General features: G+C 43.4%; 1 protein-coding gene across 2 annotated transcripts; it reads right to left on the bottom strand.

Moving 5' to 3' along the window:
- Nucleotides 1-317: 317 nt before the first annotated feature.
- On the bottom strand, nucleotides 318-12,180 carry LOC8025297 (telomerase Cajal body protein 1). Of its 2 annotated transcripts, none has more exons than XM_029981913.4 (10): nucleotides 11,631-12,180; nucleotides 10,977-11,091; nucleotides 8,686-8,774; nucleotides 7,439-7,529; nucleotides 6,388-6,520; nucleotides 5,360-5,446; nucleotides 4,625-4,743; nucleotides 3,400-3,503; nucleotides 2,011-2,160; nucleotides 318-633 (listed from the first exon to the last, which is right to left on the bottom strand). In XM_029981913.4, the coding sequence occupies exons 1-10, from the start codon at nucleotides 12,050-12,052 to the stop codon at nucleotides 465-467; spliced, it is 1,479 nt and encodes a 492-aa protein (XP_029837773.3). In that variant the 5' UTR covers nucleotides 12,053-12,180; the 3' UTR covers nucleotides 318-464. The 2 variants fall into 2 exon arrangements, with proteins under 2 accessions (XP_029837773.3, XP_029837772.2); XM_029981912.3 differs by having other exon boundaries at nucleotides 10,962-11,091; nucleotides 11,631-12,032.
- Nucleotides 12,181-12,329: the final 149 nt, after the last annotated feature.

Here is a 12,329-nt window from a genome sequence, read left to right as displayed (position 1 = left end):
TTAAACAAGAGCCATGTCCCTGGTTCCTCACATTTCTACAATGCTAGTAAAGCAACGGCTACAAGTGCCATTTCTTCAACTGTAAAATATTCACAAAGTATTCTAAAGAAGGCAAAACAAAGAAAGAGAAAGAAAGTATGAACGTGCATGTTGTAACAATCTCCAAATGGTTGACTGACAGAGCCTGTCACATCACAAGCAAACCTCAGACTTGGCAGCATTGTTGTTCGAGACAACTTGCACACCACAAATTTCCCCAAAAACCCATTTGAAGTTCAAGGTATACGACATTACGATGGGCCGATTAAAAGATCAGGTAACATTCACAAAAAATAAACACCAACATTTATTGCTGGGTCAGCAGTCCTCCATGGGTGACAATGAAATCAAACGATCATGTGATGAGAAACACAAAGCCGTCCACTTGATGCTTGAAAGACACTGAGATGTTGCGCCGAGAAACGTCAAGTGTCCAGGTCACTAGCCTTGCCATCTAGCCACCAAAGCCTGAGAGAATTGTCCGCTTGGGCAAGGGAGTCCTCCTCAAAGATGCTGCTGCTATCGTCACCTGAGAGTTCGGGAAACTTCCTCTGCCCAGAAGTTGTGGCATAAACAGGAAGTGATGGGTGCAAGCTGAAAGAGCAATGTCATACTCTCTTAGCAAAACCTTTATCACGTCCCAACAACTATCTTCATCTCTGCTCTAATAACAGAGGGAAAAGTAAAGGAAAGCAAGTACACTCCACAACACTGTTAGTACAAACAAGTCATTGCTGGTTCCCCCGTTTTAGAGCGCAGCTCTTAGGCGCGCGTTTCCGGGTTGAGCGGCGTCAATGTAATCGCGTGACGTCACGCGTTACATCCCACGTGACGTCACGTGTTATATCACGAGGGCCACGAGTGGCATCACCAGGGTCACCAGTGATGTCACACGTGATGTCACGTGACATCAAGAGGGCCACAAGTGACGTCACGAGGTCCACGAGTGACGTCATGAGGGTGACCAGTGACATCATGAGGGTCACCAGTGACGTCACAAGCATCACCAGTGACGTCACGAGGTCCACGAGTGACATCATGAGGCACCAGTGACGTCACAAGCATCACCAGTGACGTCACGAGGGCCACGAATGACGTCACGAGGCTCACCAGTGACGTCACGAGGGCCACGAATGACATCACGAGGGTCACCAGTGACATCATGAAGGTCACCAGTGACGTCACAAGGGCAATGATTGACGTCACAAGGGTCATGTGTTACGTCACAGGGGTCACGAGTGAAATCACCCTAATGAAATCACACAGCCATGCTCCCCCTTCCCCTCCTCCTCCCCAAGAGCTGTGCTCTAATTCAGCGTTACAGAGAATTGTAAACGTCTTTTATTTTTTCTTTCACTATCATTAAAACTTCTAAAGTGGTCGGAAATGCTCAGTTGGGATAATAGCGTAAGTGGTAAATGTTGATGCCGGCAGTACTCCTCATCGAAATAAAATGTAAAAAAGTGCCGAATTTGTGTTCGCACTAACGAGCAACCCCCATCCAAGGAGATGCACTATGAAGTATTCTTTCTTGCCGTTTTTAAGTTACATTTACAATACAAGTGTATTCAAGTAACAAGTAAAAACAGTCAGAAAATGTTTGTTCTAACAAATACACTCGTCCGACCAGGGATGGTTTAATAATTATTAATTCCTTTACTTTTTAACAAAAAGTTAAAAAACTCTTTTTGTTGTTTCTTTTTTTTTTTTAAACAAAAAGATTTTTAACAAAAAGTTTGGGAAGTCAAACCCTCCCTGCCCCCAAATCATCTTATTTCTTTTTTTTAGTAAAGGAAGACAAATACTGAATGACTACCAAATTGTTCCAGCAACTCAGAGAGATGGAGACGGCCGTGTCCGCGAATTGTACTGTCCATAAACTACTATACGCGAGGAGGACAAGGCCCCTACCTCCCGCCCATGAAAATCCCTCCCAAATAATTCCTGACTATGCCACTGCGCCTGACCCACCTGATCCCATTGACGCAGTCGTCGTGTGCCTTGAAAAAGAGGCCAGGCCTCATGAGCGGCTCGCAGTCGTCCAGTTCGATGGGTTGGGCCCTCAGGTCCCATGCCGTCACAATGCCATTGGTGTTACCAGACAGCAGGTAGTTCCCACATCTGTGCAAGAGGAACACAGCAATTAGCTATGGTCTGTTTTTTTGCTCCTTAATTCAACATCTACACAGTGATTGTTCTAGTTCAATGACGACTTAGTGCACAATTTATAACTGTTTCTTCTCCCTGCGAATTGAAATTTTTCATGTAGAGATCTTTTGGTGGTGGATCATAAGAATATAGAAATATATAGACATTTTTTTTAAAGGAATCAGATGTTTAGTTTTTTAGAAATGATAAAGTGGCATTTTTGATCTGCTCTGGCATGTATTTTAAAAAGAACACGAGATGAATAGAACACTAGCTGCCCCGGCTTCTCTTCACACTCATTTTTTCATCAAAATACTGTCAAAAAAGACAGGTGATGAGGCAATAAATAAATGAGAAAACAAATTTTTAATGCACTAAACTTTTGCGGAAGAATGGTTGAGAAATGTACACTAGCTTTTGAGTAAGCCAGCCAACTTTGCTTTGACAGCTTCATACTGGAACGTTTTGTGTATTTATTACTATTGTATGCCTGTGCGGTGCAACTATAAACATTGCCTTAGTGTAAGCAAACACTAAAAAGAAGTGAAATGCAGTGACATTCCAGTGCCTTTTAAACAACACATCACTGGACCAGAAATGTGGGTATGATCCATTTGACAAAAACACTGATTTCAGAGTTTGAGCCAGCTAACTCTACTTTAACTACAAGACGCAAAAACTCAAGGACAGCATGCATATCAGGGAACCATTAGGCCTAGCCACGACCGAGCACTGTTGCACGTCGAGTTCAAGAAATACTGAGCCAGCAAAAAAAATTGGTACAGCATGAAATGTTTACATCATTCCCCTCTGGGGTGTAGAATCTGGGTCCACGTACTGACAAAGTGAAAGAGGTGCTATCAGTCTTTTCCTCAGAAGCAAGGCTGGCGAACCACAAGTATGCTAAAACTTTGGCACCGACATCTGCGAGCAATTCTTTATCATTACTTGACACTGTTGAACTGAACTATACACTTTCTGCAAGCTCCACACTTTATAGGCATAAGCAGAATATAAGCAAACTGGCTGGATGCTGTGTATCATGGCCAGTGTTGTGCAGCCAACACTTGATATGATGGCATGCCTTTTCAAGATGGTGGAGGTGCAAAACAGTTTTGGTTTAGGTTTGGAATTTTGGAAATACGCTTTCGGTGAAATCTGACTTCATTTCTGGCAAAAAAACCACATGTCTCGCGGACTCCGAGCACTCACCGTGACAGGTCGAAGTACATCCGCTGGTGCGTGGTGACGGTCCTCTTCATGCAGAAAAGCACCTTCCCCAAGTTCCTCAGGTCCCAGCACAGGATCTCAAAGTCCTCCATGCAATAATAGTAACTCACATTTATGTACAACTGGCCACAATCAGCCTCTGTGAACTCCTGCACTGCAGAGTTCAAGAGGGGGGTCAGGACATCCAGACCCCCCCCCCTCTCTCTGAATCCGCCACTGGCTGCACTGCTATATCCTTTATGATCTCCTGTGCAGTTAATGAAGCTCAATAATACCATAAGAACCTCGCATTCATATGCATACGAAAAATCCTAAATCCTGTTTTTATTAGGGAAAGGGGGGACGAAACCCCACCCTTTTTTTTCTCAACATTCTTGCAGTAAAACAGTACAGCAGCTTATGTATGTAGTTGGAAACACTATGCACTCTAGGAAGATGAGAATGTTTGGCTTACACAAATATATTATATATTAGGTCAAGAATGAAGCGGAAGCTCCTCGCACTTCTTTCCACATTAAAGACCGACAACGAGTTTGCGCTTCCTCCTCGCTCCCTTTTCACCCTGCCCACCGTTGCCTGTTTCCTCCTCCCCCAGGGTGAAGAGGATCTTCTGCCTTGCAGAATCTCGTGTATGGTCGTCGGCCTTTAACAAAGCCAACACCGGAGAGGAGGTCGCCTCCCCTCCAGCATTCGCTCTACTGAAGTGGAAAGAAGTGGGAGGAGCTTCCACTTCATTCTTGACCTGCCACCAACTATAGTATGCTTTAAACTATGCCCAATTTGGAGAAACACTGTGCTTTAGGAATGAAATTAAGAAATATTTAGCACTGTAGGAATGCCTATGTTCTTAGCAATTCATTTTGGGGACTCACATTGTAGAACATATGCTTGCAACTAAGGAAATTTCTCGTTCACCATTCCAATCCTCTTGATTTCTCTGCTTGACGGCTGGTGCTTTTCACCCATAAACCTAGATACACCTACAGCAAGCGACTTAATTATAGACAACATTGTGTAAAAACCAAGTTTCTTTTACAGGCAGGCTGTGCTGTTGCTGCCCACACAAAGCTGCATTCAGCTGTTCACCTACATACTCTTGAGCCTGTTGAATCAAGATTAGACTTCTTTAGTTTAAACTGGAGTTAAAACCAGCGTGTCAGCACTGACAAGACGGACTGAAAAAGTGCCAGAGGGTGGCAGATCTCACCTTCCTGCCACCGCTGTAGAGCCTGGTGCCATCTGGTGAGAACCGAAGGTGTGTCACCCCGCCCTGGTGTCCGGACAGCATAAATTGCAGTTGCCCGTTGGATTCGGAATACATGGCCACTGCCGGACAAAACAGCGGTTCAGAACACCGCAGCCAGGCTTTGTGTGCCGAGTAAAGTCGGGAGTCAGGAGTGAAGCCTATTGTGCAGCCTAGTTAGAACCAACTACTAATAGGAATGGCCACTTACCGTAAAATACCGTGGTAGCGCCCACTTCGTTCAAGCGCCCACTATTAAAGTGTTCGAAACTTAGGAATTCTGCATATTATATGTTAAGTGCCGAATTTGACCGGACAAGTGCCCATGTCTAGATTAATCCAGTTTTCAGTGAATGTAAAGTGAGCGCTCCTGTGGTGTTTTACGGTAGACCAAAGCAGTCCTCAAGTGCAAACAACTTGCAGTCACGTAAAGCCACTTGTAATAGCTTTAAATTTTACCTAAAGCATCAGTACAGGAAAAGGCACTTTAAATTACTGTCACAAAACAGTGCAATGCACCTAGGAAACAACCAGCTCGACTGGACAGGCTGGAATTGGCAAAGGAGTGAGAACACGCCGATCAGTACTACAGCTGCACTCAGACAAGAAGCTGAAAAAAGTAACCGCAGGTCTTCTCTGCTAGCAGTTCAGGCAAAAAAGCATTTGCATGCACTCTGTCAAAGGGGGTCAGGGTCCCACCTGTCTTGCAGTAAGAGCCGGCAGCATAGATTCCCTGAGGTCCAAATGCAAAGCAGCTGATGATGCCAGGCTGACCCATCTTCTTGACTGAAATTAATGGTTGATGTCCATGCATTACAAACTAACAAGCACAAACAATCGACCAGCTGCAAAACTCCCAAAAGGCTTCACACTAAGCCCACCAGGAATTATGAGAACGTCCCGCGTGTTTCTCCTTGCTACCACAGCATCTACCATAAATAAAGAGAAAAAGGTAGCTGCATTTGTGTGCCTGCCCCTGATTCTTCGCCTGCCAGGTCTTATACAGCCAGTATGAGACTTCCTTTCAGCACAGCGTAGGTTGCTGCACATTTCCCAACAGGTTTATTCTGTCCAATAAGGCCAAGCACACATGAAAACATATAATCATTGAAAACCTGCACAATTAGGTTTCCTCTGCAAGATTCATCATTTTGCCACCACAAATGGACTGTAGGCTTTTAATGGCAGAGGAGGCATTTAGGTTGTGGAAATCCTTTTTGATGTTCCTCATGGTCATGGGGCATCCTTTAATTTCCCCCTCCCACACAGCCTGCATCCGGTCACATGCAGAATGGCGTCGCCACAAGGGGAGGGTCACATGAGCAAGGTGGTATTGGTGGCAGTGACATCAACTTTGCTGAATGCATAAGAAAAATTTGGACAAGCTAACTTGACAGGTTCTTCTATAAAAAGTGCTCCTACGGCCAAGCTATGCGGATAATAATTAAAGGTCAGGGGCCTCTCAACTCACCCATTGCTCGATTAAATTCTTGCAAACTACAGTAAAACCTCATTATAACAAAGTTGAAGGAGCGATCGTAATTATTTCGTTATAACCATTAGTTTGTTATAGCCAATGTCCATTTCTTCCCTATTAGCAAGCAAGGGGAATTATGATTGCTTTGTTATATCCATTAGTTTGTTATATCCCATTTTGTTATAACGAGGTTTTACTGTACTTAACATCAGTTGGAAGTCGTTCATTTCGCAAAGTTCGAACTGCTCACCATTGGTGGGTCGTTCGTCGAAGATCCGGCCTGGGCTGGCGACATCAAACACGCGAATCATTTTGTTGAAACCACAGTACAGCTTCTCCCCCGAGGCATCGAAGGAAATACTGTGGGCCGCCACAGGCTCATCCTGGACATGGGAAGCATAAACGGTCAGCAGTCGCTTGTCCTTGTTCTGCAGGCTCACAATTTCAGTCACAATAACGAGATGTGCCTCACTCTGAGAGGCATACGACTTGAAAAGTAAGACACATGAAAATTTAGAAGTAGTAGCATGGCCTTCAAATATTAAGCTAGAAAGATTATTAAAGTCATCCAACATACCACAGTTAACTGTATTTACGTATGTATGCTTCAAATCCTATTCAGTGGTGCTGCATATCGCACCTGTAGACGGCCAGCTCCGTTGGTGTTCTTGATGCTGAATGTGGGATGCGTGCAGCCTGAAAGGCTTTTCTGTGGCTCATGGCGTGCTTGTTGTTTCGCTGCGGGAGTACCTTTGAAGGTATTCTTGCTTTCCATTTATACGAGAAAAAACTAAAAGTCCTATTGGAGCCAAACCTGGCCGAACTGATTTGTAATAAGGTTGACAGCTGGGCTAATTGGTAATCAATAAACATTCTAAACAACATACAAACAACAAGAAGAAGAATGGGACAGGACATAGCGCCCTGTCCTATATTATTCTCCTTCCTATCTCTGTGTTTGCGCTATTTTACCTGAGTATGTTCAACTGCTTTGTGCTCACTGCTTAGACAGTTTCTTTACAATGTGACGAGTCAATCTTATTAAGGCTGCGCAGGGAATGCGAATTTCTTCGTTAAATTGGGAAATTCGTAAAATCAGGTTTCGTTAAATCGAGGTTCAACTGTATACTGCATCCAAAGAATGTGACCATCTGACATAAGCTGACCGTTCATTGTCCTGTCTAAGTGTGGAGAAGCCTTTAGAACCACTGCAGCACAAAGAACGCAGAGGACAAAGACGAGTCTTTGTCAGTGTTTCGAGGCACCGGATGTCACAAATTGAGAAGCAATCCTGTCGTTACCAGATGGTTGTATGGCCTGTAGGAACATCGCAGCTGCCCTGTGTAGGCGTCCCAAAGGTGGATAGGATTCCCTGCGCTCGTGCTTGCGAAGCTGCACAATTGCGGAGATGAGTACAATTTGGTAGGAAGGTATGCAAGAGTGACAGCTCTTTCTGAAGAACGCAGCTATTTAGGTTTGTTTTCCTACTCCAGTTGCCCTTTAAACCCAGTTTCACAGACAGGTTTCTCAGCCACCTAGGTACAAATAATTTGTTTATTTATTTAAGGAGACTGCAAGACAGGAAACACACTTGAGGATATAACACTAGCAATAGCTCATAATGAGAGTTCTACGTACCCGTCTTCAAACAAAACCTAATTTGGGACTGGACTGTCAACTCCAGAATGTATACATTTTTAGCTATCTTTTTACTTGTAGACATAGGCAAAATGTGCTTGATTATCTGCAGATCGGATTTACAGAACCATGCTTCAATATTTAACACTTGAGGTTGTTTCAATGGCTGTTTCAGCTGAAAGTTGGCTCACAATGAATGATCGAGATTCAAGACTAGGAACTAGTAAACAAAGGCAAACAAACACGAGAGACTTAATTCTGTGTTGGTCTGTTCCTTCAGTCAGTTTTCTCACCCGGGTGTCCGTCATGAACCAATACCACCTCCCCTGTTATTGTTATTTCAGAAATGTAGGTGCTCCCCTCAGACGCATCAATGCGGTTGCACACTACCTAGTGGACTTTACAAAGCTTGTTAGCAAATCTAGATACCTACTTCCTTAATGTGCCTCAAGAGCTTCTCTTGAACCCCTGAGTTAAATAGCATGCCCTTCTGCCTAATGTAAAAACCACAGACAGGCAAAAATTTTATTTTATTGTAGTGGTTAAACAAAATGCTCAGCATCTAAACCTTGAAAGTCACGTGAAGTTTGACCCCAACAGCTTGTGACCATAGGTATGCGCAGAGGGGGAGGGCCAAGTGTGCTATGGCCCCACCCCAATGAATCTAGAGAGGTGCAAATTAACTAGGGTTCTATATTTGTTGTGTTACTCAACCAAAATAGAACCTCACCTAATTTGCGCCCCTCTGGAGTCGTTAGGGGGCCATAGCATGCTCGGTCCCCCTCGCTGTGCACACCTATGCTTGTGACTAATAATTCTCACAACTTGTCGTTCTTGGGTCCCCCTTTCCACTGTTCAGGTTTAACTCAAGCAGTGCAACACAACTACGAGCAGTTTAACAAATGCATACCAGCATGTTGCTGGGTCAGCAGACGTCATCCCAGGGTACCAGGCGTAGTCGTAGATGAGGCCACTTTCTTTGCACTGCAGTACAGAGCTCTGAAATGTGAAATCATATGTTTGTTGGCACAACCTAAAAAACACACTTATAAAAATGCAGAATTCTGGTACAATAAAGATTACTCGAGATTTATCGAGTCTGCTGAAAGAAAACATGGAATTTGTGTGGAGGAGGAAGGAAGGCACTGTACATGAACACTGACAAGGGGTCCTGAAACTGATGGACACTCCACTTTGTTGTTCATAACAACTCTACTTTTTTACTTGTTATATATTACTGTAAGTATGGTATATTTCGAAAACATAGAAAGCAAAACATAATATTGGAAGCATCAAGACACGAATTCATGCAGTTCACTCAATCAAAGGATAATCAAAACTTGAAGGACGCTTAAGCTTCGCCTTTAAATGGACACTGACACCCCCGAAAAATTATTTTTATTTGTTAGGCGATTCATATGGTGTCACAAGACTACCCAGTCAATATTTTGCTACAACGTCACATACATTTTTAACAAAGTAAAAAAACGCAATTGCTCGACACTGAAACTGAAACTGGACTGGGGAGGAAGAAGAAATATAAAGAAGGAAAGAGATGGCGGAAGTCCATGGCTGTGCAACTTTTTTTTCAATCAATGTATTTGCAGCTTTTTAGAAGCCACAAAGATGGGTATCATATTTCTTCTCTAGTTTTAATATTGAGTGTGTGCCTTCGATGACCCACAACTTTCATTATATTTGGTGGTTGTGTCTAAACCTTAAAAAACGGCACGCGACCACAGCAAAGACAGTGAGTGCAACTCAAACCGGCCAGTTCTTGATCGGCAGTTCTTGGGGAGCAAAGAAAACGAATTTCGAGCCGCACACTGTGTTCTTGGTACAAATGAAAACCTTGGCGAGCATAAATTCCCTGTCAGTGTCCCTTTAAGAGTGAAACGCGATAGTGAAACATATAAACTCCCGCTCGCTCATTTCCAAGCTGTGCAAGCATGCCTTGCGTGGCCTAGTCAGCTCAGTAGCATGCCTGGCTTGCAACCGAAGGGTCGTAGGTTCAATTCTTGCCTGCAATTCTTCAAATTTCTCTTTAAGGCAAATGAATTACTTTATTAACTGAAATCATTTGAGACATGCAGCAATATTTATTTCACATTACATGTCATGTTTTTTAATCACTTTCATTTCATGCATGACAACACGCTTCACGTGAGCATTGCGGGCTGTTTGAAATCCCCACGCGAGGTATGTGACTGTGACGTCACGACGCTATCGACCAATCCTGATTTTGGAGCAAGTCATCGATGTCGGCTTTTCTGCGACATGAGCTCCTTAAAAAGAAACTGAAAAGAAACAAAAAAAGTTTATTTTAACAGTCTGGATTGGACACGCGCATCAAAAAAATTAACTTTATGTGAAAAAAAAAAAAAAATTTAGAACAATATTGAGGGTGCGAGATTTTAGTTGCATCTGAATTATGTGCGCCAAGTACATGACGTCACGGAATGGTCATACATTGTTTTCCACCTCAACGAGATGGTCATACAAGCGCTCTACCTCAACGAGATGGTCATACAAGCGCTCTACCTCAACGTGATGGCCACAGCTTCTCTCCTCCATGCACCCGAAATGCTGAGGGAGAAAACAAGTGGAAAGGAGGCGACTATCGACTAAACCGCGTCTCGCACCGTCAATATTGCACCAAAAACTTTTTTTTTCACATAAAATTTATTTTTTGATTTGTGCATCCATCTAGACTGTTTAAAATTTCTTTATTTTCTTTTCAGTGGCCTTTTAACGCTATTGCATTAAAAAGGAATAGAAGCAATAGTTGAATTGTTCATTTCAAAGTAAAAAAAAAAGCTAGGACAGCAACCTGTGTCCTTCATTAAAAAAAGGCCATAGTTTGCCCATACTGTAGGATAATAAATGGACTACAAATAGGCTAGTGGTAAGTAAAAAAATACAATATTTATGTCAGTCATGTCAGTGAGAATTGGACACCTTTGAAAGTCTAACTCGTGTCATAAAGTTAAAAATAATTGTAGTGACCTACATCTTCACCAGTTTGGACTAAAAATGTAGACGAGCTTGTGTGTAATAAATAGATCCAAACTTCAAACACAGAATGATACAGTCTCAATTGTCTTTGAATCCCTGTATTCAAGGGGGGTTTAGCATATGTAAGTGAATGATTTTAGAGAGTCTGCCACAATAAATGAAAAACGTAGCTGTTGATGGCCGCACCATTTCTTGCAATTCATTCCAATCGACGGGCAGTTGAAACAGGCAGTTGGGCAGGTTGAACAGCCGCAGGAAGTTGTCATCGCTGCTTGTCAAGATACACGAGCCATCGGTAGACCTTTGGGAAACAGTGAAAGAAAGGAAAACATTTTAAAGAATGAGGAAATATAAAATTATATCTAACAAAAAAAAAAAAGACTTGCAAGATGCGATTTTTAATTTTGCCTTGATAAATCAGAATGTCTGATTGCAACCCATGCAAGGACATCACAAGACAAATTATGTATTGGGGACTTCGGGCGGTGATGTTAGCCCAAAGATAAGTATTAATTCAATTCCCGATAGTGCCCTGTGAGTCACTCTGTATGAATCAATAGTGCCCCAATTTCAACTGTGGACATGAGGAACCAAGGCGTGAGAGCCCCATTGGAAGCTTTGTTCTAGAGACGAAGAAAAACATGCACTGTGAAAGACCGAATTTTAATGAGTGACACTGACAATGACAACCCCTCCTCCTCCTCTCTCTCCCTCCCACCACCACCACCACCACCACCACCACCACCACCACCTCCTCCTCCTCCTCCTTCCCCCCCCCCCCCCCCCCTTCCTTACCGAAAGCGGCCCCGGCGTGTAGGTACAGAAAGATACTGAAATTACCATTTACACCCTTTCGTAATGCTCTTGGATAACTCTGACCATGCGCCACAGACTTGCACCGGTTTGACGCAGTAGTTGCATAGTTCTGTTGGGCACCCTGCGGCGTCCCCCATGCTGATGTCGTTTTGCGAAACATTCGTGCCCGCCACCGCATCATTTACAACACTTTCTTGAACGTCTTCCACGATGTCACCCGGCGGGTCTCCAGCGTTGACATCCTCAGCCGGTTGATCCATGTCTTGACCTTCCATTCTTGGCTGGCCTTCGAAGGTCAGTTTTCCACGTCTAAACACCACAAATATATGAGAAGTGAGCGAAAATTCGACGACATAGCGTATTACCAGTAACTTAACACGCAACAAGCAACCACCACATTCATTTTGATGAAAACACAATGATCTAGGGAACAGTGGACGAAGCATGTTTACAGTGCTGTTAAGTTTTTTTGGGCGAAGTCGCCAGGACGCGACCTAAAAGTCGCCAGTTTTAGCGAAAAGTCGCTGAGTGGTGATGATGATGATGACCTTTTTCGGATTTTTTTTTTTTTTATAATACGTAAAGGTTTTTTTTTTTTTTTTTTTTTTTGTGACGAGACAAGTGAATAGTTGGAGTCGGCCGTCCCATTCCCAAGGACTCGCCAACACCTTGAGTGACTCAAGGCGTTGGCGAGAAGATCCTGGTCCATGAACAAAACAGCGA

Source organism: Ixodes scapularis, unplaced genomic scaffold (genome assembly GCF_016920785.2).
Source record: "Ixodes scapularis isolate PalLabHiFi unplaced genomic scaffold, ASM1692078v2 PGA_scaffold5__190_contigs__length_132052651, whole genome shotgun sequence".
Classification (NCBI taxonomy): Eukaryota; Metazoa; Arthropoda; class Arachnida; order Ixodida; family Ixodidae; genus Ixodes; species Ixodes scapularis.
The sequence above is the reverse complement of the archived record's forward strand: the minus strand, read 5'-3'. Positions and strand labels throughout refer to the sequence as shown.

Bases quoted from the DNA above. Each gene is read 5' to 3' on its own strand.
- LOC8025297 (XM_029981913.4), bottom strand. From the start codon at position 12,052: ATGCTTCGTCCACTGTTCCCTAGATCATTGTGTTTTCATCAAAATGAA. The intron at 5,447-6,387 runs GTGAGCAGTTCG...CATTAATTTCAG, and splicing joins CGACGAACGACCCACCAATG to TCAAGAAGATGGGTCAGCCT. The intron at 4,744-5,359 runs GTGGGACCCTGA...TTTGTCCGGCAG, and splicing joins CGGCTCTTACTGCAAGACAG to TGGCCATGTATTCCGAATCC.